Source organism: Synchiropus splendidus, chromosome 3, assembly GCF_027744825.2.
Source record: "Synchiropus splendidus isolate RoL2022-P1 chromosome 3, RoL_Sspl_1.0, whole genome shotgun sequence".
NCBI classification, from domain to species: Eukaryota; Metazoa; Chordata; class Actinopteri; order Syngnathiformes; family Callionymidae; genus Synchiropus; species Synchiropus splendidus.
In genome coordinates this window covers 6447309-6473085 of record NC_071336.1, presented here as the reverse complement: position 1 = coordinate 6473085, position 25777 = coordinate 6447309, and the positions used below count along the sequence as shown (strand labels likewise).

The window sequence follows — 25777 nt, the reverse complement described above, 5'->3', positions numbered from 1 at the left end:
TGCAAATAATTTGAGTGGCCGGAAATCCAAAGTAATTGTTATTGCAATAGTAGTAATTGTTATTAAATTAGTAGTGGAGTTAATGCCACGTTTAATTCCATCTCGTTTAAGTCTCGAAATGTGTTAAATATGATCCTTATACTAGCGCTGTTGCGTGGATGATTTTATTCTGAAAGGTAATCACCGGATCTACCTATTTCCGCTATGCAGACTGGACACTGTTGTAAAAAAGAGGGGGGAGGTAAGTAATTATTTAGGGAAGAAAGAAAGAAACAAAGTTGTCGCCCGTGCAAACCGCACGGGGAGGGATTTTATTTATCGCGTAGCCCGGCGTAGGGCTGCTGGCTTCAAGCGTACAGGCGCCTGTTTCCTGCTCACTCTTCCCCCCACAAACTTCGCCGCTGCTATTTCCAGTGAGTCCTGGACTGCATTTTCAAAAGGGGAATTATAATCGCAGTCGGACGGACTCAGCCACTGGGCTCTCTCTTTTTTTCCGGTGTGTGTGGATACCAAGTCGTTCGTAACTTTTTCCCACCCGGGCACGTTTCTACCTGAGATGAATGGCAGAACTTTGGTGAGTCGACTATCTGTGAACGAACGGATTTATGCTCTCTTCCTCCGCACCGGACCCACATGAAGCATCGGTCGTCCGCATCCCATTCAGCCCCTGCGCTTCGTGTGTGTGGGTAAAATAGACTTAGCAGACAGTTTTCCGGACAAAAGATCAATGTTTGAATGAAAGCGTGAGAGTGCAGGTGTAGGGCCACATGAGGAACCACAAAAGAACCCCCCCTCGACCATAGGTCACCCATAAGTGTCCTGGGTGTTCGACTCTCCTCTGGACTGACTTGAACTATCATTAACCAGTAGGTTAAATGGATTCCTCCTCACCACCGTCCACCAGAGCCTGTGGATCATTCACGTTGATGTCAAAACGGAAGACCTAAGACATGCGACCCCCCTGAGTGTCCTTATTTAGGTGTTTTCTATTTATTGTGTGCATAGTCATATTTGCCCTGCTCCCGCGCTCAGTTGGAGGCCTGACTGAAGCGTCGTTTTTGCTGTTTGATTTTTGGCTACAAGAGACTTGTATCATGGACCGGCCCATTAGCAAGTTATTGGAAAAGCTCAAGCTGACTGACTCGGGGAGCGTGAAATTTCACAGTTCCAAGAAAAAGCATGACACCACCAGCAACGCTAACAACAGCAACGCAAACACTGGGAACCCGGCGGGCGGCGGGCTGCCACCAGCACCCAGCCCTACTGCTGCCACCTCACCCTCCAGACCGGGCCACTTCCCTGTGACCACAAATGATGCATGTGTTCCTGCAAGTGGCAGAGGAGCTGGGGTGGGAATGCCCCCCTCTCAGCTTCTCAGCCCACCACAGACTTCCTCTTCCGTGGGCGCCCTTCCTTCAGAAGGGGAGCAGCCACTTCACCCCTCCACGCTGGCACCGCTCAGACGACGCTCCCCCCAGCAGCGGGCTTCCTGTTACCTGGGTGAAGGTATGGACTCCCATCTGAGACGGGAGTCGGGCCTGGGCCCAGAATGTGACTCATTAGGGGGATTTGGCTCCAAAGCTTCTCTGAATCAGCGGCGCTACTCGCTGGAACTCCAGCAGCTGGTTAGAAGACAGCAGCTTCTCTCACAGCCCCCGCCTCTCTCTGTCCCCCCACCGTACCAGTCTGCAGGAGCTTACGGGTCAACATCCAGACCTGCGGGAGGAGGACTGGCGGAAACGGGCTACCTGCCCGAGCCAGAGAGGCACAAGCGTCTCTCTCTCCAGGAAGCCTTGTTGTACAAGCGCCTCAGCACAGGCAGTGAGCTGTGGGAAAGCACTCGCCCTGCCTCTCTCTCTCATCCGCCACATAGACCCTCTGATGTGACTGGAGCAGGAGGGGGGTTCTTCTACCCGCCAGGACCAACACTGAGCCCATGCTCATCATTCAGCCTCCAAGAGTCCCTGTTGGTCAGTCCAAGGTCCAGCTTTGCATCCAGCACGGCCAGTGGTGGTGGAGGAGGAAGTCCCATGGGGAGCCGCTGCAGCAGTAACCGGACCAGTGGCATCAGTCTGGGTTATGACTCTCGCTACTCTGCCTCTGGAGGCCTCCCACCTCAGCAGCTGTCCCCCTCCATGCAGACAGGGGGCTCCGCGGCTGGCTATGGAGCTCCCGGGCGACCTGGTGTGACCCCTGTGGAGGCCTGGACTCAGTATTTGGACAGGGGCCTGCGCGCAGGTGCTCAAGACACACGGCATTCTTATCCTCCAGCAGTAGGAAGTCCAGCAGCGGCCTGCTATCAGTCTGGTCCAGAGTGGTGGGAGGAGCAGCGCGTATGGATGAGAGGATCAGAAGGGGGCGTGTTGGGGGAAAGGGCTCGCTATTCAGACCTGCCCGGCACCAGGTATCAAGAGGAGCTGACCCGGCTTCTTCTCAGAGACGCCGCAGTAGAAGGGGAGGGTCTTCTGGACGGTCTGATGCTGAAAGAGCAGTCGATGGCCTTGTTGGCGCTTGCGAAACCCAACAAAGCTCTAGGACCTTCTTCAGCAGGCGGACCGGTCCAAACTAAGGAAGAGCCGGCAGTGGCAGCGGGAAGAGACGCCGGGGAGAACCGGCAGGAGTTCTTTGGTAAGATGATTTAAATTCTGTCTTCATATCCTGTGTCAAACCTCCTGTGTCATTACGGCAGGTGTGAATCAAAGGCATGAATGGATGGATGGATGGATGGATGGATGCAAGGTTGGACGGACAGATTAGTAGTTGAAAGCTTATGTGGCTGCTCGGACCTGCAGGGACATGTAGACTTGGAGAGCGTTAAGCGTGCAGGATGGAAAACAGCAACTGATCCAGACAAGTAGTCGGGCTTGCGTTGGTGAACTTCTGTGATCAGCATGGCAGGGCGCACTCACACACCTACCTGATGCTTGAGGCAGACATTGCCAGGTTTTCCCAATGTGGCAGACGCTCAACCGTCATAAAACCTCAAGTTCTGCTGTGGCGTTCAAACACAAATTACATGGTTCCATAAAAACACAGCTCCTGCCTCGGCTGACTCACACAAGATTAGAGGTGTGTGCATGTGCGCGCGAAGATATGCGTATAATGTCTCAGTGTGGCAGGGCGTGTTTCGCCCCTCAGTGACTTCAGGCCACAGTAACATGGTGTGTGTCTGAGGGTGTGAGTCATGTGTGTGTGTTGTCTTGGCGTGTGCATGGGCGGTGTGTTGCTGCCTGTTTTCGGTATTTGTGCCTGGAGGGGACCAACAATACTGTATTCCTTTGAGTGTGCAGACCGGTGCCCTCAGCTCAACATACAGAAACTCGGCAAACAATTCAGCGCCGACCGTTATCCACAATAACCGTCAAACTTCTCTCCCTCTGGTTGTGGACAAACTAGCAGCAGTGGAGGAGCAGGGTCAAGGATTATTAACGTATTGGGACAGAGAACGTTGATGTAATGTCGGACACTTGATGGTTGTCTCCTCTGATCCCTGAGTATGTTGGTTGGAGCGCGTCAGTGGCTGCTCTGCGTGGCGCTCAGTACCCATCTAAAGGTGGCACAGGACCATGTTGCTCTGAAGCAAGGTGGAAAGAAAGGACTACTTTTTCTCCGTTTTGTGGTGTTGACCTCTGCACACAAGTCACTTTGGTGGTAAAAGGAGTTCTTATGCAAATGGTGCTGCATTCCTCTCCCGGTGAAACGCTCCTGGCTAGTCGGAGTCTGAATTGGAGTTGCTACGACAGTCTCATGCTCGGCAGATGTTTTCAGCGTTTCTTTTCCTCTGTCAGCTAGCATGATGTCAAACTTAGTTGTAAAGCAGGTGAAACATCAAAGGAAGCTCTAGTTTGGACTGAAATGTGCCAGTGTGAGGCTGACTGCAGTTAAATAAACTACAGTACCTTCCATCAATGTAACGTCAACATTTCCAATGAAATTAGAACCGGAACCGCAGAACAGCAAAGGCTACCTTTGGAAGAGTGAGACCATATTTGAACATGTTCCAGTGAGATAGCTGTTGGATGTGCCGCTGGTTTCTTGTAATAGAGAGAGCTCACAGCTCCGAGTTCTTCCTCCTCATTTCCCACCAGGGTTGCCACAGCAGGCCAGCCTTCTTTATTGGAACGCATCTTGACTATCTCAGTGGGTTTCTTCTTTTACCTGCTGCTCTCTTTATACTCCTACTATACCCTACTCTACCGTTTCTGTATGTAATCATTGAAAAGTGAGGCGGGTAGATATTTTAAAAAAGTGTTTTATTCATTCATTTTTTAAATCTTTTTCAGCATGTTGTGTTCCTGCGTTTCAGACCTGACTGTGAGTCTTGTTCTTTCCACTCCCTTCATTTGGGATATTTTCAGCCAGGTCGCTCTGGTTGCTGGTTCCAGCAGCTTGGAAATGTCCTGGCAGCTCAGTGTAGGTCTCTTGTTTGGTGTGGCAAACCCACAGCAGGAAGGAAACCAACTCAGGAAGACCCTTAAATAGAGCACTGCCCGCCACACTGCTGCACCGCATTAGTGTTGTCACCCTTGCTGACTGATATCACAGGCGATGAAACGCCACGATGATTCATATGGAAAAGGTGTATTTCATTGCTGCGTTGTGATGTGGAAGAGAAGCTGTGTAGGACAGTAGTGAACCTGCCATGATGGATGGGGGAGAGACAGGAAGCAGACTGAGAGTCAGGGTTGAAGATGCTCTGGTTTTCACTGAACGTGACTAACAAGGACACAATAAGAAACCAGTTTATCAGACAGAGTTCAGAGTTCCAGAGTGCCAGAGTTCGGCCTCTCTAACCTATACTCTGGTGGTTTGGACATGTGGACAGCAGAGATGGGGAACCCGTTGGATCGTGGATGCCAGACATGGAAGTACCGTGTTAAAGGCAAAGGGTGGACAACCACTGAGCTTCATGCATGTGATAAAGGAGGATGTGAGGGTGAGGGTTGAAAACAAGCATTCAGATGTTGATACCCCTGTATTAGTTTGGCTCCAATTTTCAGCCTGCTCACCTCGGATAAACCTCTGCATCTCTCAGGCTCCTCTTGAAGACCACTGTCGTGTTTGTCTGGTCTCTGCTGACAGTTAGAGGTCCACCTTCTCTACCACTCTGAACATGTCTCTCATGGGCAACCATCTCACAAGGGACAGCTTCCTCTGGTGATGCCCACCCAGGACCATCTCCTGGAGAATGTTTGGCAAATTGACGTTGGTTGGAGTCATTTGATAATGTATGATAATGGAACTTTTGGTCTGTACCTCTCTGCCCTGAGCTTTCTTGGTTGAGATAACCTGCTACCACTGGTTGTAAAATGTTTTTCAAATATTGTTTAAGTCACTAAATACATGCATGAGGCATTGAGGAAAGCTATAGATTAGGATATTGATATTAAGGACTGACTAGATTCTAGTTTGTGCAACTGAAGGTTAGGTTCCCGTAATTTGTCTGTAGGTATTGAACAGAAATGTTAATGAACTTCAGTGTCTGTTGCTCCTTGTTTGGCAAAAACTCCTTTTATATTTGTGTAATTTGTTTTCTCTACCAATGATTCTCACTTACCGAAAGTAAAGACCAGTAAGAGAAGTGACCAACATACTGCTCACAAATAGTGGTTTCAAATACATTTCACTTTGGTTTAATAGCAAGAGTCAGGTCACAGGTTACTTGGCTTGTAGACAGGTTCTTGTCTTCCCTTGCCTGGAGATGTGTCTTCATATAACTGGCCTGTCTTAAGACTGATGTGATGTAACAATGAAATATGTGTGATCCGCCGTGAACTCTGGAGAGAAAACGATGGTGCAAGTGAAACACGTGGACTTGAAAAGCTGCAAATATGAGAATAAATGTATTAAATATGAAAATTAATTCAACTGAAACTAGAGAATTTACCTTGACATGAGAAGCTGAAAAAGTTGTTAGGTCGCTTACACAAGTAAGAAGTTGAGAGCTGACGCCAGTGGCTTGATGGCCAGAGCTGGAGTGGGGATCAGCCAGATGAAAGAGTGTCAATGCTGGAAGGCAGAACCGTGGCCCGGGGCCTCGGCCGTGTCAGGATTGCTCATCTGAAAAGTCATTCAAAGTAATATCATGACCTCTAATCTCCACTTTTTTTCGATTAAAAAAAGGCTTCCTCTTTTCAACTGCTGCCAAAAGTCTGCACCGGTGGAATTTCCCCTCCGCAGCGGCCGGAGACGCAGGAGTGGATGAGCAAACAAAGCGGCTAACTGAGCTTTAGCTGTGCGAAAATCCCCACGCTGGTGTGAACCAGAGGATTTACAAGTGTTGACACTTTGTGTGGAGTTGGATTTCAGACACATCCTTTTGGAATGTGCCGTAAACGAAGCGCTAAGAGCCGACGAGTAATTGCTCCTGACTGAACGCTTGTTTGTGTGCTCTCTCTCCCCCGCTGTGCCGACAGGAACCTGCGTCAAGTGTGGGAAAGGTGTGTACGGGGCGGACAACGCCTGCCAAGCCCTGGACAGCCTCTATCACACGCGCTGCTTCACCTGTGTGTCCTGCGGTGAGTGTCGCCCTTCACACGCGCTTCACACGGAGCCGGCGTGTCACCATGCTGACCCGTCCTCTGTCCCCCCTCACAGGACGCACACTGAGGAACAAGGACTTTTACAACGTCAGTGGAGCTGTGTACTGTAAAGAGGATTACATGGTGAGACTTCAACGGTGTTAGCCTGTCTGACGGGGGTGGGGGGTCACTTGACTTACTAGCTCCACATTTTTGGTCGTTGTATAACATCAGTGTGGCCTGTACAGCGAGCACGAGTCCCACCGAGACCACGCTTGTGAGGGCTGTGCTGGCAGTGTTTCTCTGACTGACTCTCAACCTCCTGGTTCACCCACGTCTGCTGCTGTCACACTGCAACCAAAGTTCAACGCAAAAACACATGCGCTCGTTGACCCTGATCTCCGATTGGTTTCCAGCGAACACTGAAGTTTTGAGAGGCTGACCTGACGATGCCTGAAAAATGTAGCTTGTTCTTACAAACATGTACTCAAAATGTACTTCAAAGTAAAGATACTGCACGTCACAACCCCACACACGCACAAATGAGTTCTCTTTGTATGAGCAACGTTGGATCTCCAAGTAGTCGGGCCTCAACCTGGTAAGGTTAAGCTCGAGTTAAAGTCAGTATAACAGAGCTGTTGTGCCTGAGCGCATCAACTCAACTTTTCTGTAGGTTTCTTCCCTTGAACGCATGTTACACAAAGTGTGTCCCGTAGAGGTTAACACTTGGGACGAGCCCTTGAGCCAAGGGTCTTCAACTGGGTCCTGAAAGGGTCAGGATGGTGGCGGTTTGTGATCCAACCAGTCCGGCACACGCAGCTTCACCAATCAGGTCGGACTCTCGACACCTGACACCTGACTTGTTTGAAATAAAAAGCCATGCTCAGACTGAAATGACTAACTTGCATACAAGGTGAAGGGGGATCAAGAGGTGCGAGTAAAACACTAAATATTCTGATATAAATTGTTCTAATTCAAGAAAGATCTACAATCTCACACACACACACACACACACACACGTACGCGGAACTGAGGTGGGTCAGTCCCAACATGTCGAGTGCACCAGTGCTGCGTCTCCTTTGTTGATGTGTAAACCTGCTGTGTTGTCTCTCTGCTCCAGTTTTCAGGTTTCCAGGCTGCTGCTGAGAAGTGCAGTGTGTGCGGCCACCTCATCCTCGAACAGGTAGTGCGTTTGTTTTTGTGCAAATTCCTCCAAACACCAAGGCTTTTTTGGGCTTCAGAGCATGCATCAGTGAGCGCTCCCATTTCACTTGATGGCCTCTTGCAATTCCCACCGAGTCCCGGGAGGACCTTGGAATTCACTGCGTTCCCACTGCAGATTGTCACTGAGAATAGATGCGCCATGTTGGACTATTACAACATGGAATGTTTCTGATTATGGTAAAGCGGAGTGGGAATATTCCCATCCAGTCGCATGGGCATAACTTTGGAGGAGTGCATGAGGGTTATGGCTTTTGTCAAATGCAAGTAGAAAAGTGGATTTCTTTGCCCCCTAGATCCTGCAGGCTCTGGGGAACTCCTATCACCCGGGATGTTTCCGCTGTGTGGTGTGTGCCAAAGCTCTGGACGGGGTTCCTTTCACGGTGGACCAGCACAGCAGCATCTACTGTGTGGCCGACTACAACAAGTGAGTGGAGCTCAACTTACTAGTCTTCACGGTGACCCAAACTTTGACGTCATGGATCTTCTTACTTCTCATATTACCACAATGTACTGCAGCAGTTGAGGATCCAAAGGCAGTTATTATTCAGTTCTGTTATTCCCGACCAAACATTGTCGGTTTCTAAACATCCAGTCAAAACTGTCTCCTCTGAGCAAGCACAGCTTCTGCTGCCATCGAATGAGCTGATCAGTTAAGCAAGAAAACCTCACGACCAATCAGGAGAATTCAGCAGGAGGAGAGGAGCGAGATGGAATGAGTCTTAGGGAGCTCGATATCAGATCCAAGCCAAGCTGAAGCGGGTAGGACCAGGTGTTGGATGACGTCTGTTGACCGTTGCTATGGGAACCATGGCATTTCTGGTTGTGGTGAATGAGCCACCATCAAGCACAAGTTACACTGTAGTGAGTCAGCATGAGCTCCCGGTGACAGAAGTCATTCGCTTTGGTCGACACCATGAGAACAAACCAGAGTCCAGATGAGAGAGATGATTTGTATACATGTATAACACATCTTTTGTTTTTCTGCAGGACTTTTGCTCCAAAGTGTGCCGCCTGTTTACAACCAATATTACCTACGGAGGTGAGCAGATGTTCCCACTAGTTCCGTTGTCTTCCCCACTGGAAAGTGGTGAGGTGGTAGATGGTGCTTTTAACCAGCCTTACATAACATCCAAGTCTCTCTGTGTGATGTTTGGTTACAACAGCTGCTGTAAGTCTCAGGGTGTAGAGACTAAACTCCCAACCTGATGACTGATTTTCCCAGAAGTATTTAGTTGGACCTTTTTCTGATTCAATGAGCGAGAAGATGCTTTGTTTCCTAAGGTCATAATTTCAAATTGAAGTTATGGTTTTGAATTGTCCCGACTGCAGGGCAGCGAGGAGATCCTCAGGGTGGTGTCCATGAACAAAGACTACCACTTTGAGTGTTACCACTGTGAGGTAAGCAGCCATCTATTTAAGGCTGGGTGCAACAGCGCTCCGGGAACACTGACCTCACTTCCTGTTCTCAACCCTCTCAGGAGTGTGGCAAGCAACTTTCGGACAAGCCCGGCGCACAGTGCTTCCCACTGGACTCTCATCTCTTGTGCCACTCCTGTCACGTGAGCAGAGTGTGCACCACGCACAACATTCCCCCTCACTGATGTGTGGACGTTTGCCGAGGAAGAACCTGCTGATATTTGGATGTTTCCAGCGATGGGTGACATGATGGGTCACCTGCTGAACCATCGCTGTACCATTGTGAGAGGGGAAAGGGAGAGAAACTACTGTTATGTTTTTGTTTGTGGCTACTGTGGATGTAGAAGAACAAGGGATTTTACTTAACTGTTTTGTACCAATTAGCAAACATTTTGCACTTAAACTTAATTTTACTGTAAGAGCTTTGTAAACCTGTATAATTGGGGGAAATAACTGTATCCGCTGAAATAAATATTTTTCATCTGTGCTTTGAAATAAGGTGTGATTCTTCAAGTGACAAATGTGTTACAGAAAACGATCAGATTTCCAATTTAGATTTATTCACTTAAACTCTCAGTACATTCAGCACTTTAAAAAGAAACAAAAACAGGTGAACTAAAAGTTAAAAATGATCACATTTGAGCTTGTCACCTCCACTTCAGTATGACTGACAGGTGAGGAGGCTCCTCTCTCTGCTGCAGTCAGCCTCCTCCTGTGATGTCAGTCATCTGAGCCTGTCATTCACCCAGAGTTCTTACAGTCGACAGTGTGAAGACTTCCAGAAAACAAACCTTTCCTCACAAAGACAGGCTTTCAGAAATATAAAAAAAAAACGTGCTGAACAGTGGAACACTAAAACAATGCCAGGGATCTATTTCTGTGATATTACAGGGCCAGAGGGGGAAGGAGCAGCCGCAGCACTGAAATGAAGAGGCACCCTCCCAACAGTGTGGCAACTAACCACAACTTTGTGTCTGCAACGCTGAGGGAAGGCCGACTCCTGGAGAGGGACTAACCATTCTGGAAGACCAGTGCGGGACAGAACCTGACGTTCTGAGCCGTGATCATAGATGAAGGAGTGGCTGAAGTGAGTGGAACCACACTGGAAACAAGTGGACGAATTCATTTGTGGAAAAACGTAGCGAGGAACAGAAGTCTGAGGCAGCATCCTGTCTGCACAGACCTCCATGTCCTAACGTCACAGGGCTGCAGCTACAGAGGCCATCAGCGACGTCTATCTCTGGGGTTGCTATGGCTACGAGAGCGCCGACCGTTGCCAGTGCTCACTGAGGGTCGACTAGGCCGATGACCGCTGTCTCTCCTTTTGTCCCCGTCTCGCTCTCTGTCCCGGTCCCGCCCTCGATCCACGTCGGTCCCGCGTCCTGCGGCTCGGCTGTTCCCCGTCACGGCCACCTCTTTCTCTCGTCCCTTCAGCCTCTCTTTTTTCTCCTCTTCTCGTTTTTTGTCCTCTTCTTCTTTTTGCTCTTTGAGTTTTCGCTCACGCTCCTTCTGCCGCTCAGCTCTTTCTAGAATCCTTTGAGCCACCTGGTGGTAAACAGAGGTCAACATGTTAGCCAATTCATTGACCCCCATGTTCCAAGCACCATCTTCAAGTGCAACCTAGTCGGTCAAATGAGTGTTCAGTCTGGGCGACAACAACAAGACCGAAAATGTACCCCCTTTCCATTCGTAACTTTTTTAAGAGTGGGAAAAATGGCATTACTCTCAAAACGGCTAATGAATGAAAGAGCACAGGTTGAAAACTAAATATACAGAGTGTTGGTGGGCAGTCACGAGTGTGAGACAAACCTGCTCCTCGGTGAGGGGCAGCCAGTAGATACAAGGAGCTGCTTTGGTTTTTAGGAACAAATCATCAAGCATTTTGGCCGGAGGCTCATCTGCCTTCTCTGTGGAAAGAAGACATGGGCTCAGTGCTGCTCTCACGTCCGTGGACAAACATCACATTTGTCATCACGAGTCGATACCCGTCTGAAATCTGATCTTCCCAAAAGATAAAAGATGAGATGCCGACGCCTCACCCTTCCTGTCAGACTTCCTCTCCTTGCTCTTGGCCCTCTCCCTCCTCCTCCGCTCTCTGGATCGCGACCGTCGCTCATGCTCCCCAGGTCTTGCAAATTCTTTGATCTTGTCCCGGTCCCATTCCCTCTCCCCACGGGTTCGTTCGCGGCGCAGCATCTCCCTCTCTCGCTCTGCACACAGGTCACGCATGCCACCCATGGCTCGCTCCCGCTCCCTGTCACGGACGTGGTCCCGCTCTCTCTCTCTGTCTCGTTCAGGCATGAGGGGGGGCAGTCGAGGAGGCTGAGGAGGCAGCTGAGGGGCCAGCTGAGGAGGTTGGTTTTCTGGTCTTTCTGGCTTGAGAACACCTTTGTGGAAGTCCAACTGAAGGGACAAATACAACAGTCAGTTCAGGGGACACACTGGTACACACCAGTCCAGGATGCATGATGGAAGCGACTGACTCTGAGACCTTACTCAGGCTATATTGCTGTAGGCCACTTGAACATTTGGCATACTGGTCAACTTTTTCACTTCTGTCCAACATTGCTAAGGAAAATGTTTATGTAAAGCAGTTTTTCCCCCTCTGTTTTTGCAAATTCCACTGATGCTTGAGTAAGGAGTATCGCACAGTTTAATAGCTCCAAACCAGCAGAAGGGGGTCAGATTTCCAAATCAAGGTCTGCTGCATCCAGTAAGGAGACACCATGTGACCAAATTCAAAAATTTAATTGTGATGGTGCATTTGGCTAAAGATCAGCGGAGGAAGCTAATGTTTTAACAAGAACATAGGAACCATACCTCATCCTGCTCACAGAAGTCCACGTTGAGGATTTTAGGATTGCTTTGTGGCCATTTCACTCCATGGAGGGCAGCCCTCGTCGCTGCTGCCTCTTCTTTTGTTGTGTACTAGGATGGTGGACAAAAACAATACAGAAAATCTTTATATGGGTGAACAACTCACAATTTGATGTACGTCACAAACACGATTAAGAACTTAAAATAGGAGGAGTCAATCCAAACTTTCTGACTTATTCACAGGTACTTACAGTAACATAGCAGTGAGACTTGATCTTGTCGATCCAAAAGCCCTCCTCGACCAAACTGCCCGTCTGCTTCAGCAGATCTTTCAACTGGCCAAGAGTGAACGGTCGCACCTGCAGAATAAAACAGGAAACTTCAGTTATGATTACAGACTAAATGGGTGTAAAGTAAATGGATTTAACCAACTGTAAATTGTTATTTTACAAGACCACCACTAGGTGGCGGCAACAAACAGAAGCCTCCAAGGTAATTAGACGTCTGGCCGACGTCTTTTATCTGCTGCGTTTCACGGAAAAGGACACAATGTAACCAAGGCCTTAATATGCAGTAAGAAAAGTTATCAGACTCATTCCTCCAAAATACAGATGTTACCTGGCAATGTTCTAAAAGCTTATTCGTTATAACCTCACCAGGTTGGTGACATGGACGATGCTTGAGATCTTGCCACGGGGGGGCGACAGCGGCCTATTTGAATGGATGGGGTCATCGATGGTCACTGACACACCAGACTTCTGCTGACTGATAGAGCGACGCACCAAACTGTCACTTGGTGTCACTACAGACAGGAGAGAGAGTGTCACAACAAAGGGCAGAAGACAGTGTAGCCAATAATTTGTGGGTTGCTGGCTTCACCTTTCTTTTCCACCACTTCCAGTTTGTCGTCTGTGGTTTCTGTCGTTTCTCCTGGCTGACATTCCTGCGGTTTATCTTTCGAAGCCTTGTGGTGTTTCACTTGCTCCATCTTTGGAATCTCCTCTTCTTCATTGTCCTGGCCATTCTCTTGACTGTCACCAGGAACAACCTGAGGAACATTGGCCGTTGTAACTATTTGGAACCAAAGATGCCATGAAATAACTTGAGTACAAAAAAATTGCATTATTGTGCTGAATATTTTCAGTAAAGGTTTATACATATGCAGTGGATGAAACCGGTGTCCTGACTGAACCAAAGACTAGACCATGTGCTTGTCACTATTCAGTGTAGTTACACGGTGAACCGCTTGAAATAAATAAATACTTGCCTGTGTGACAGTGCGTCTGATCTTCAGGCCCTTATCCAGGTCACTCTGGCTGTTGTCGTGGTTCTCTTCATCTCCGGACAGTTGCAACTCTTCAGGGTGCAGATCCACTACAGCGTCCTGGGTTACTTTAATGTCTGGTATTAAAGACTTGGGAGAAACACAATGATTTAAAGGTAGTGGATCTAACAGGCGGGAACAACTTTTACACCACCACCCTGATCGAGGAAATACCCAAACAATGATTTTACAGGCAAATTTTACAAGCAACAACTCAAGAGGAAATAAAATTCAAATCACAATGATACAGGTAACAAGTTCACACCCAGCACTCAATGAGATGTATAATGGAGACACGCTACTGTAAATCATGAATAGAATTAGTGAGTAATAAATTCTTTAATTAGATGTAAAGCATCATTTTAACTGTATCTGGAATGTGCTTAGTTGGAGAATCTTGAGTTCATCTGAATCAATCTGGTTGGGCTTTTATTGCAAGTCACCACTGAACTACAAATTAGTGGACCTGACATGAGGGACACGAGTTTCTCGCAAACATGAAGCATGTCTGTTCCCAACGACAGCATAGAAAGTGGCAACTTTTGGGGAGAGAGCCAAGGCACTGATGTCATCGTTTAAAAAAAATATCCGTATGTGCTGTCCTCATGGTGACTTGGACCAAACGTGATCAAATTTATTCAATCTGGGATTTCGAAATGCATCAGCTGGGGTGAGTGAAAAGTCTCCATGCTGCTTTGTTGTAGTGAGCGTTCACACGTAACAGAGCTGGAGTCTCATGTAATGTGTACGTTGCTCTTTCACACTAAAATGTGAATCAAGCCCACACGCTGTATGATGAGGGAACTTTTTACCAATCCACATAACTTTTCACGTATTGATTTCCTGCCTGAACAGGCTCTGTGCTCCAACTTAAAGTGTTACCGCCATAGAAGGCGTGACAGATAGAACAGTCACTCCACTTTTGGCAGAAATTGGTGATTACACTCATCTTTCTGAAAAAGGTTTAGATGACAACATCAGATGAGCAATTTTTACCTTTAGAGATTCGGTGGTGATGCTAATTGACGGCTTCTTAGTAGTGACTGCCGTGCTTGAGCCCCAACGCCTCTTCCTTCCACCTGCAGTGGCTGACTCGGACTCTCCTGCCCCTCCCTCAGTCGTGGCTGGAGACATCTTATTACCTTCAGAGGACATCAAACACACTACTCAGCACAGGATATGCATTTAAACATTAAAGTCAGAGATGGCAGAATTCCATGATACGGTCTGGAGGACACGTACACCAAGTACTGTTCCATGAAACAGTTATCGCGGCTGCTTGAAGGACAGATTGCAGTCATAAGTTGAACCATTGTGATGAAAACATAATCACAGTTCAAATTGAGTATGCATGGGGCTGTTCGCCGGATGACTCAATGATAAAACAGTAATTGGAAGATAATCGGCAAATACAAAATAACTACTAGTGTCAACATTTTTGCTAAGACTTGGGTAACATGCACTTACTGGTCAGGGATATCTTGCGAGCAGCAAAGGTCTTGGGAGTGGTGCACTAGAAAGAGATGAGGAGAAAAAAAAAAACATACAAAGAACCCCACGGGAAGGGGTACAAGATGAGAACAGAGCATTGAAAGCAGACATTGCTACAGCTGAATAGATTTAACAGGAAGTGGAAAAGAGGTGGGGTGATGGGGCAAAGTAAAGGATCCAATTAAACATTTTTAAAACCTGTTCTTGGTTGATACACAGAAACTCCAGACACATTTCCAAACTCGACCTCTGCTGCTAGTCGACAAAGAGATCATATAGCTGCATAGGCTGGAGAACACCTTTGTGTTCTAGCATACGAGCTTGGTTCACACAGGGGCATGTTATACCACCGGGTGCAAAGTTGTATAGAAGTACAAATTGCATTAAAAACATTTCACCAACAACACTTGACACTGTGAAAAAAAGAGGCATAAGAGGTTGCAAATAAGAAAAGTCATTGGCTAAAGAAAATACTGTCTAATTTTGGGGAAGATAAAAAAATACACGAAAGGCATTAATCTAGCAGTGATTTAAAAAGAGACATTGCCTCATCAAACAATTTTAATATAAAGCTTGGGAATCCCAGAAGTAGCATTCTCGTCAACAAATGTTCACCTTGTTTACGTTTTTCTATGCTGCCATTATAATGAAGCACAATCGGTGAACAGACAAAAACCTAATTATTAAATGAATCAATTATCAACATCAAATGGACTGGAATAGGAGCAGAGGTGGAAAATATGTGCTGAAGTTTCAATGATCTGTCAGAACGTCAACGACAGTGATAGCAAAATTATTAAAATTAAGTACACGGAATTATAATAGAACTGCAATATTTCTTAAACAGTCATTTTTTTGTCACAGAATTTAACTGTTAATGTAAAGAACAATATCCCCTAAAACGGGCAAATCATATTCAGGTATGCTTCTAAAAAAGATTTGAATAGAGAATTAATGACAAGTCATTTCCTGGTACCATTTGACACCTGATTCCTTACTGGCCCAACTGCACGACTGTGTGTACTGTAACTAGGCAACAAGGATCCAATCAAAGAAGGCAGGAGTGAGGGCAGGACTTGAGCTTATCACTGGAATGGACATGTCTTGAAGGGGTAGTGAGGATCAGCACTTCTTGAGTAATGTCTGTCACATCAGTCTTGTGAGAAACCAGTAAGAGTTCCAACTGGTGCAGGGCCTGGTGCCTCCTTTGCTCAACTCCAGTTCATGAACAGTTGCAGGGATGAAACACAGATCCATGTGTTATTGACATTGTTGTGCTTGACAACAAAATAATCCAAATTCAGTCCTTGATGCACTTCAGCGCAAACTTAGTCCAGTGAAGAGGCAGCCTGCTGTGCAACGTATGCAGACCAGTTTATAGTCCAAGAGTTCCATAGCAGCAGATGGTTGATGAGAAGACCAATTTGAAGAGGACGCCTACTTGCGCAGCCAATGACGTCCATGGATCTAATCCACACACATTGAAGATCTTGAGAAGATGGTGGTGCAAAAATGGATTGTGCTGATTGTCGATATGATTTTCTGATATGAAATTGAGTTATCATTTGCAGAATAACTCCAGAGCCATGGGTACAGATGCGAAAAGTGCATTTCAACACGGAAGCCTATTGTCCATCTAATGTCTTTGAAATGTAGATGAAAACGTTCCTTTGCAAAGTAGATGACAGGATGCATGGTCCCACAGGTTTCTCTCCATTAGTCCACAAGTTCAGCCCTAATTTCAATGGCTTTGCAGGTTCCCTAGAACACCATGTTTTTAAACATCCAAATTATATCTTTCAGTTCAAAGTCATTCCATCGCCCCAACAGTGGATGTGTGTGAAAATGGAGGAAGACTCCTGAGACTGGAAGTTGAGACTTTTGGATGAAAAGTAGATGGTTCTTTAAGGCTGAAGATGTCCCATAGAAGGAGAACACATCCTGACTTTGTGGCCATCAACAAACCGGTGGCTCAGCGAGGAGAAACCATAGTCAAATAATCTCCCTTCTCTTTTCTTCATCATCCAGCACCACCTCAGCTCAATCCAGTTCTCATCAGTAATAGGGCCTTCAGCCCTCAGGCACGGTTACCATGACAACTGTCTGCTTCAGTTACCATGGCTGCCACTGCTGTAAGTAATGGTGGTCTGAGGCGTGTTCCAGTTTATGCTGTCTCAGCATGCAACATAAGGAGTGACTTGCAGGCTCTGGCTTTACTCAGGGTTCCAGACTCTGGGCCTAGATCAGGTACCAACGGCGCACTTGGGCTTAGCAGAACAGGAGTTGAAGGAGTAGTAGGAGAAGTGGAGGAGGTGTTGGTGATGGTGGTGGTGTTGGTAGTAGTAGTACGCAGCAGGTACCATTAGGGGCAATGGAAGAGGCATGGGCACCTTCATAACAAAGCAATCAATGGGGGTTTAAACAACAATCACACCATAAATATAGAGATAGTGAGTGAGACGTCATTATGGGACTCAGAGGCAAAGGATGGAAAGTAGTAGGCAAAGAGATAGCAAGAATATCAATAAAATACAGAGAAAGTGAGCCTCAAAGAAAAACACAGGCAAGGAGGAAAAAACGCAATTTAAAAAACAAAAGAGCAGCAATGTGTTCGAAGTGCAAAATCACAAAAAGACATTGTATCTGGAAAGGTGGATGATTTTAATCAATGAGGAGCGTATCGCTTAGTGCTGAGGGTGCACCAAATATTACTGAATAAAAGTTTCTGGACAAAATAATCCAACATACGGATTTGCCCTGACAGCCAGGTGAATATATTTACCTGAGAAATATTGCACCTGCACTCATTTGTTTTTAGTCAGCATCAGGAAGCTGGGATCCTTTCATATGCCTTTTCAATTACAAAGCCATTTTAGACTGAGGAGATGGCATTTGCAGCATTTAAATCCACTATGTTCAACAAAAGCACTACTTTAACCCATTTGAAACCGGGAAAATTATGCAAGTGATTTTAGAATCACAAATGAATACAAAATGAATTCGAATTGTTGCATCTCATATTTCATGGTGCTTTTAGAAGATCAAGCACAAAAATACTGACCAGTTAGGTAACGTGTTTACTAGCTGCAGTTTTAAGACTAATCAACAAATAGAATTCAAACACCCAAAATAGACTTGATGCCAAAAGAAGAGAAGAGGTCTGAAAATGCATGCAAGACACGTTTTAACACACTGAGCATTCCAGCAACTTAAACACCCAACCACAGGCGACATAGATGAAATGGAAGGAAATGCCATCCAGAAGAACAAGCCAGCTATAAATTAGTCTTGTTAAATTGAAAATATTTCTCAAATATTAATTTTGCTCCCAACATCAACTCAACCCTTTTAAAAGCATTTACTGTGATTAGACTACAAATATTTAATTACTGCAGACACGTTTTTTTGGGAACACAGTCAAATATTTGATTAGTAATAGTAAAAATTTTAAGTTGGGGTTGTGTTGGTTGTGAAACTTGTGAAATAGAAATAGAGTGGACAAAGAGATGCAATGACACCCCGACCACTATGTGAACTTACCTCCTCCAAGTGGGCATCATTGCTGACAGGCTCAGTTGGAAAGGCTGGCTGCTCAGCCATGGAGCTCTCCGATTCTGGATCTGCCTCTGACAAGGCGGCTGCACTGGGCTCCGACACCTCCCTTTTAGAAGATAATGATTCAAAATTGAAAAATGAAAGATAATGTTAGACATTTCCGTGATTTCACCATTCCCAAAAAATGCCTTTGCTGAGGCTCAACCTCATTTGTTCGAGGCGAGACAAAACAACACTGAGGTAACAACAGATCAAACAAGATTCAGAGCTGGAGGCCAGTGATCTGGGTCACTTCTGCTATAAATATCTCAACAGAAAACTGACACTCCAACTCTTTCAGAAAACACAGACCTACAATACTGCAGATGGTCCCCGACTACACCTCAGGCTTGGTGGAGAAACTGAATTGACCAGTTAATGCCTTTGTCTGGTATTGAAAGACAAGCCGCAAAACCTGATCGAGAGCAAGTAGCACTCACATCACCCAGGCTCATTTGATTACTTTCTATCAATACACCACTAACACAACATTAACTTGTGCAGGCTTCTAGTTTAGATGACAACTGGTTGCCTAAGTTTGGAGAGGATTCTCAGTTTGGCTGGCGAGAGAAACACCAACCTCGACAGAGTACCAGTTTGAGGAAACAAGGATTTTCCCCATGAAAACTGTTTATGTGTGTACCTGTGTTTCAAATAGAGAATGATAAATGCGTAAATTGAGTGAACTCTACACTACTGTCAAAGCATGCAGTTTTTCACCAGGCGAAGTTTGCCACATAGTGAAGACTGGTGGTGATATTTTAATGTATGGACAATAACACAAAACTCAATGTCATTTTATGTTTTTTGTTGCATTCTACTTTTGTAACAGTGAATTCAAAGTGTAGAACCCTTTCAATCTTTTTTTTTGATAATACAAAACAATCGCAAAGCTTTATAAAGGACCATGGACATTCAGTAAGTAGATATGTCTGAAAAGAGGGAGTTGGATCATAAAGTTGATGCAAAATGTGACAGCATTGTAATGCACAAAGATACAACAGCAAATGGGACCATTTGCTGGCAGACCTAACCAGTGATACGTACCTACAGCAGTTTGTACTGTTATGATCTCCCAATTTGACATGCCTAAAAGTTCAGGCGAAGAACATTTGCACTCGGTTCAATTAGCAGTGTTTCTCAAATTTTGATTCTTTAACCTGGTCTGAAACCAATTTAGGACAGCAATCAGCAATTTGAACTCTAAAAATAAGAGAGACACGTGTTTTATGAGAACTAGAATCCAGACTTTTCCATCATGTAAAAGTTTCATTGGTTGACATTGTCTTTTCAATTACTGTGTAATTTCCTACAAGAAATTACGTTACATGCCTTCAAAGCAAAATAATAAAAAAAATCCATGCTTCCATAGTAAGTCCTGGACTAGTTTCATGCCAAACAACTGTGATTATATCCGATTGAGCAGCTAGAAATGCACTTTTTAGCTCTAGTGAGTAAAAAAATGTCAGTTCTGAAGAAGAGCAACATATTTTCCGCATGACGACTGCCATATCATTACGAAACCTGGACTGGTTTCTTTTATATGGATGACTCGCATCTTGTAAGCCCACGGGTCCAATGTAATTTTTTCTCCCGGATGAAAGAATTCCCAGTCTATTTAACCTAACAATGGGCATTGCCTTCCCCTCCCCAGGTCCCACATGTGGAAAACTGCGACTCGATATGAAACATCAAGCTCGGTCAGTAACAAGTACCCGACGCAAGTCGGCATGATGATCACGAGATCGAAGCAAATGAATGAGTGCGATAAGAATCGAGCTGGTACCGGTAGAACCCGACACTGGAGCTGTAGCACAGTTTCACCCACGGCGTCACTCTTACCCGTTTTTGTTGCCTTCAGACAGCATCGTTGCCAACGTTGAGCCAAAAACTTTGGTAATAGATGAAGGCACTCTTTCACCAAGGGCTGCTGAGGTCGTGATAACAATTATACACACAGAATGACTCCCACCGGTTGTTTCTCCGGGTGATTAGCCAGACACTGCGTCTATTTCACGGATGCAATGTGAGCTCGGCGGCCATGTTTGCCAACAAGCGCAGCGTCAAGCCAGTGTGTATGCAAAAACAGTGTGCCAGTCCGACTTCCGAAATGTATGTTGAAATTTTGAGTATTTGGCAGAGACAAAAAGCACGCTAATGAACGCCGTTACTCAGGCATAAAGAATGAACGCACATTTCATTCTAAAAGGAGATCCGTGGGAGGTCTGATAAGGACCCCGTTAGCACGCAACAACAGCCAATCCGGTTGCGCGAGGCTGTCTCTTCGGAAGCCTGACAATAATTAGAGCATGATAATGACGTAAATGGCCTCCGCGCCATGTCGTTTCACAAAATCTTTTTAATTTTAAAACGACGGAAATGGTGATGTAAGAGACTCGTAGAGGCAGTGGCGGAAAATCCTCTCAAAATCCACATTTGTATAAAGATTCTATATTGACGTTTAAAGTGATAATTGCCCTGAGAACAAAGGCCACCAATATAACTCACATAAATAAACCGTAAGAAACTATATATATATATATATATATATATATATATATATATATATATATATATATATATATATATATATATATATATATATATATATATATATATATATACGCAAAATGTAGATAATTGGGGAAACCATCATAAAAATAATCAAACCCTCTGTTATTCTCAGTTACTTTTGAACATGCAAACAATGATGGAAAAAATAAAGCAAGTAGTACACAATCTGTGAATAAATACAGGCACAATTATTGATACTGTCAGTTATTCAGAACCTAAAATGCATGTTAAATCAAATGACAAACACTCATCTGCTGACATGGCAAATGTATACTCAAAGACAAAGAGAGCGAGATGGTACCGTCAGGGTGCTTGCAAAATTTGTCTCCACACACATTCAATATCAATGTAGTCTGTGAAAACACTCGCTAGAGCAGTGAGTAAATACATGTGGTAACATAAACTGGATATCACTTTGATCAGAGCAGAAAATGCATTTTAAAGCTATGCGTGAAAGGGTCGGGGATCCTCTCACGCTGTCCTCTTTCTCACCTTTTAAGTCAACAGCTTCCCTCTATTTCAGGTATCAATTCAATGACAACTGTAACATGTATGGTATAAATATACCTGATCAAATCTAAACAAAGATCTAACATCTCAAACCGGAGATCATGACCCACTCCATTTTTATTAGATTGCATTTTTCATCTGTACGGTCAGTAACATAATTTCTCATCAGACTTTAAAACCATGCCTTAGACAAACATATAAGCAAGTTTTACTCACGTGATGTAGGGACTTGCAGTCCATCCTTGAAAGTCCTTATGCACAGTTCATCTCCCATAAGCAATAATTAAGTGGTGCAGACTTATTTGTAACCTCTAAACACTTAAAACTTAACCATTTAAGAAGATTAAAAACGATTATACTTTTTGATATAGTAGGCTTTTAGCTAGCAGGGCATCTCAGTGTCTTGGTAACACACTGCAATGAAAATTAGATGCCCTGCTTTAGGCAGAACATCTTAACGGTGCCCACGCTTGGAGGAAAGACAAACCTTTCACCACAAACTGCAGGAAATTGTGTTCCATGGGGTTATGGCGATCCATCCCCAGACCTCCAACAACATCCACATCACATATAAAACTCAGTACAAAAAAGGTACTCCCTCTGAAAAAAAATATCCCAGCTAAGAGCATGTATGAACGACACACATCATCAGATTATGAACTCAGGGTAATTGCTTTTATAATCCACAAAGCACGTGTTGATAGAGTGAAGAATATAAAAAGTGTGACTAGCCTTCTTGGGAGTCCTCTCTGCTCACTCTTTCTCACAGGCGTGTCATCACCGGCTTTTCTTCCCTGGTCAACTTTCTGCAAGAGGATTGTTTAAAAAAAATGCAGTGAAGTGGTCATTTTGGAATGAAGAAGCTGCCATGCAAAGACAGAGAGCATCATTATTGAATAATAGTAATTACTGGCTAAAGCACAGTGGAAGGAAGCCGCCACGGTAATGTGTGCACTCCAAGATCATTTTCTTCGATAGCTACCGAGTGTTTATTATACCAACCTTCAGCTGCATGGTGGAGCAGGGTTCACCTCCAACAGAAGATGAACTTGAGGAATCAGAGTCTGATGAGGAAGCAGAATCATCATCCACCATCACTTCTTTTTGACCAGGCACATTCTTCCGCTTGCTCCTCTCCATATTCTCCTTCTCTGAATGTGTCGTCTCCATCTTCTCTGATGATCTGTTTTCCCTTTGCTCCTGTTGTCGCTCTCCTTTTACACTCTTCAAAGGCTTGTCTTCTTCTACCTCTCTTTTCTTGTCTTGTGTTTTTGGCTCTGAATTATGAAACACAGAACCACTTGAACTCCCAGCTTGTTCACACCTGGCACTTGTATCAGCAAGCTCCATCTTGTGCACCAGCACAGACAGAGGTCCAGGCCCTTGCTTCATAGGAGGCTCTGGACTGCTGGAATGAGAACTTGATTCAGAGTTCTGCCTCTGCAGAGCGGTTGGGAGGCCAGATGATTGATGGCTTCCCCTCTTCTTGTCATCATCCACATCACCATCCGGTGGGCTTTGTTTGGGAGTATCAGGTAGAGGAAACAGGTCAGGAGGTGGTGAGGGAGGCGGAGTAGGGTGCTGCATGGCACCGGGGTGCGGCTGTGGAGGTGGGATGTGCTGCGGAGGCTGAAGCTTACGCCTAGACCTGGCAACTGGTGAGGAAATATTTATGGCTATCTGGGGAGGAGCTGCCTTAGCTTTTTTAATTGCACATGGCCCCCATTCTTCATCGTTTTTACTATTGTCATCGGCATCATCATCAATGTCTCCGTCGACACCTGCAGCAGCTTGACTGTGGTGAGGGACTGGGTAGATTGGGCAAGGCTCACTTGAAGTACAACCTTCCTTATTCAGGGCATGTGGGAGCGCGGTGTCTGGCTCCTGGCGGTCAGGCTGGCCAAGAACACGTACTGAGAGAGATGCTACAGCACGAGGTGGAGAAGGAGCCGGTTGGGCTGCTCTCTGCATCCTAGTTCTAGGAACATCAACAGACCCCTGCTGATGGTGAATAACACCAGCACCCACATCAGGACCAGTCAAAGTTTTGCTGAGACTGAGAGTTGATTCTCCCACCTCCATCTGTCCTGTCCTGATCTGATGAGTCGGCTGGGGAACAAAATGCCAACGGTAAATGCCACGTGGACACAATAGACTTGTTTAGACAACTTGTTTTACAAGAATTAACCAAAGAATAATAATATTAGCCCATGGGTCTGCTTTGTACATCCTGTTCAGCACTAGACTTTCTACATTGACTGCAGATTATCATTAAGAGCTTCACCTTATTGGAGACAAAAGACAAGTCATCCCCTGACTGATCGTCATCGTCTTCCATTGGCAAGTTAGCTGGAAAAGGAAGGCATAAAACAGTTAACGTTAACACAAATAACACATTATAAATGTATACATTGGATGTTGTGGCATACAAAACCTAGTCAAGTAAGTGTCTCTTCTTTATGCATTCCTTGTTGAGTAAGGACTAATTTAAGATGAGACCATCCAGTGACACAGTTGACAAATATCTAAAGTGAGGGTTTTCAAACCAATCCTCAAAGGGCCAGGGTGATTCAGGTTTTTGGTCCAACCGGTCAATCGCTCATGATTGAACCAATCAAGGGCCGAGACCCTTGATCTAAAGTTTACAAATAGCAAAGCAAATATTGCCTGGTCATCAAAAAAGGCCACCAATGATACAAACAACCTTCTTTCCAACACAATACTCCCCCCTCTGTTGCTAGCTGACCCTTGCAATGAAATCTAGTTCTTAATACAACAATTGGCTGTATCTGTATTAACATTCATAAAGTCACGCGCCAACATTTGCAATAGGTTGGATTGGAAAAAAAGGAGACAGATTTGCGGTATTAACGGATTTTGATTCTTGAAAAAATGTCTTAATTTGGCATTTGAAAACCTTTCAACACATCTTACCACCAGCTTCTTGTTGGGCCTCTCTCTCGAGTCTCTGCTGTAGTAGCTCCTGCTGTTGGGCCAGGTACTGTTTTATGAAGCTATTTTGGCTCATCTCCTCCCCAATCTATGGCCAAGGAGGGTACAAAGAGGGAAATTGGACACGTTTAACCACAAGAAGGACGTTGTCATACAAATCGAAGAAAGTCTTGTTACCTGAGAGTTGGGTTGCAACCCACTGTGTGAGCCAGATGACTTCTGCAGATTTTCTAACATCAGAGCCTGCAGAGAAGAGCAGCGAGACTGGTTAATGCGAAATACAAAGGTACACCAAAAAGTAAAAGACACCAAAAGATGTACACGGTGACGTACTTCCAGCCAATTAGACCCAGGTCACTCAAATGATCTCATGAGCCTCGTGAGGTGAGCACACGGCACAACACACGTCTACCAATGGCTTAATTAAAAATCATATTTGTTTACAATCTTTTACCGCTTGTGACGTCACACATCAAAATGGGGGCTTTAAGTTCTCCGATTGAAATGGTAGTGCCAGTTCAAAGCCCTGCTTCAGAAAACTAGTCAAACGAAACCCGCACAGCCACTGGCTACTATGCGTCACCGTTGCATTTAAAGTGTGTAAGATATGCGTCTCCGTGGCCAGGCTGTGCTCTGATCAGGCGATTACTATTCAAGCTCTTATTTTGAAAGTCAACTCGCTCACTACCACTTATATAATAATCCAGCGATATTTCTGAATCGCCGTTTTACACAACAAACAGGAATCAATGACTGTGGCCTGCTAGGTGTCCCCGAATAGATGCTGACGTCGCAAAGCGCGCACCTGTTCCCCCAATTTCCACACAGCGAGCGCGGGCACGGTACTGTACACTGGTCGGTTGTTGCCTCTCAGGCCTCGGCAGGACAGGTGCACATATGAACTACGGTGCAACACGGTGCACCGGGTACAACCGCCTCGCCTGATCTGCAATCTGGGTGTGTTTTCGTTCTTCAATACTACTAGCTGCTTTATCGTCCGAACTTATGGATAGCGATTCGTGTATTCCCGCTCCATAAACACACACGGTGACGGCCTAATGTAACACCTCCCTCCGCCCCCGCCGCCTCCTACTAAACTTGGCCAGACTCGAACTGCACCGCCATAACATCCGAAAAGAACTCACCCCTTTCAGTCGCTTTAAAAGTATTGGCTTATGTCCGCTTTTAGGGAGGTTTCTTTGCTCCAGTGCGGCCTTTAAATCCGCCACTCGAAGCGACTGTAGAGGTTTTCCATCAAGCGTAATATCTTCGTCCGCCATTTTGCTTCCCTTGCTTGTCAAAACTCCAACAAGCGTCGCTACGGCTGCTGCTCGGCGTCATCACTCGGCTGTTT

The 25777-nt window shown here is 45.5% G+C and overlaps 3 protein-coding genes and 1 long non-coding RNA gene across 6 annotated transcripts; 1 reads left to right on the top strand and 3 right to left on the bottom strand.

Annotated features, from left to right (window-relative positions):
• The first annotated feature begins 241 nt into the window (after positions 1 to 241).
• On the top strand, positions 242 to 9860 carry ajuba (ajuba LIM protein). The gene is made up of 8 exons (XM_053858831.1): positions 242 to 2628; positions 6417 to 6518; positions 6598 to 6665; positions 7642 to 7704; positions 8039 to 8169; positions 8733 to 8784; positions 9075 to 9143; positions 9224 to 9860. The coding sequence occupies exons 1-8, from the start codon at positions 1095 to 1097 to the stop codon at positions 9344 to 9346; spliced, it is 2142 nt and encodes a 713-aa protein (XP_053714806.1). The 5' UTR covers positions 242 to 1094; the 3' UTR covers positions 9347 to 9860.
• Positions 5030 to 6683, bottom strand: LOC128755412 (uncharacterized). The gene is made up of 3 exons (XR_008414120.1): positions 6505 to 6683; positions 5888 to 6060; positions 5030 to 5823 (listed from the first exon to the last, which is right to left on the bottom strand). It is a non-coding gene; the product is annotated as an uncharacterized LOC128755412 (long non-coding RNA).
• Positions 9705 to 20910, bottom strand: LOC128755410 (apoptotic chromatin condensation inducer in the nucleus-like). Of its 3 annotated transcripts, none has more exons than XM_053858832.1 (12): positions 20230 to 20910; positions 18334 to 18454; positions 14770 to 14815; positions 14299 to 14444; positions 13246 to 13392; positions 12858 to 13026; positions 12635 to 12780; positions 12230 to 12337; positions 11982 to 12089; positions 11201 to 11564; positions 10971 to 11068; positions 9705 to 10706 (listed from the first exon to the last, which is right to left on the bottom strand). In XM_053858832.1, exons 1-12 carry the CDS (start codon positions 20253 to 20255, stop codon positions 10386 to 10388), a joined length of 1800 nt encoding a protein of 599 aa, XP_053714807.1. In that variant the 5' UTR covers positions 20256 to 20910; the 3' UTR covers positions 9705 to 10385. The 3 variants fall into 3 exon arrangements, with proteins under 3 accessions (XP_053714807.1, XP_053714810.1, XP_053714808.1); XM_053858835.1 differs by lacking the exon at positions 20230 to 20910 and adding an exon at positions 15770 to 17183 and having other exon boundaries at positions 18334 to 18427; XM_053858833.1 differs by lacking the exon at positions 20230 to 20910 and having other exon boundaries at positions 15770 to 18454.
• An 89-nt stretch (positions 20911 to 20999) lies between these two features.
• Positions 21000 to 25741, bottom strand: LOC128755411 (apoptotic chromatin condensation inducer in the nucleus-like). The gene is made up of 6 exons (XM_053858836.1): positions 25569 to 25741; positions 24601 to 24666; positions 24406 to 24511; positions 23756 to 23820; positions 22474 to 23580; positions 21000 to 22277 (listed from the first exon to the last, which is right to left on the bottom strand). The coding sequence occupies exons 1-6, from the start codon at positions 25701 to 25703 to the stop codon at positions 22125 to 22127; spliced, it is 1632 nt and encodes a 543-aa protein (XP_053714811.1). The 5' UTR covers positions 25704 to 25741; the 3' UTR covers positions 21000 to 22124.
• Between the last annotated feature and the right edge of the window lie 36 nt (positions 25742 to 25777).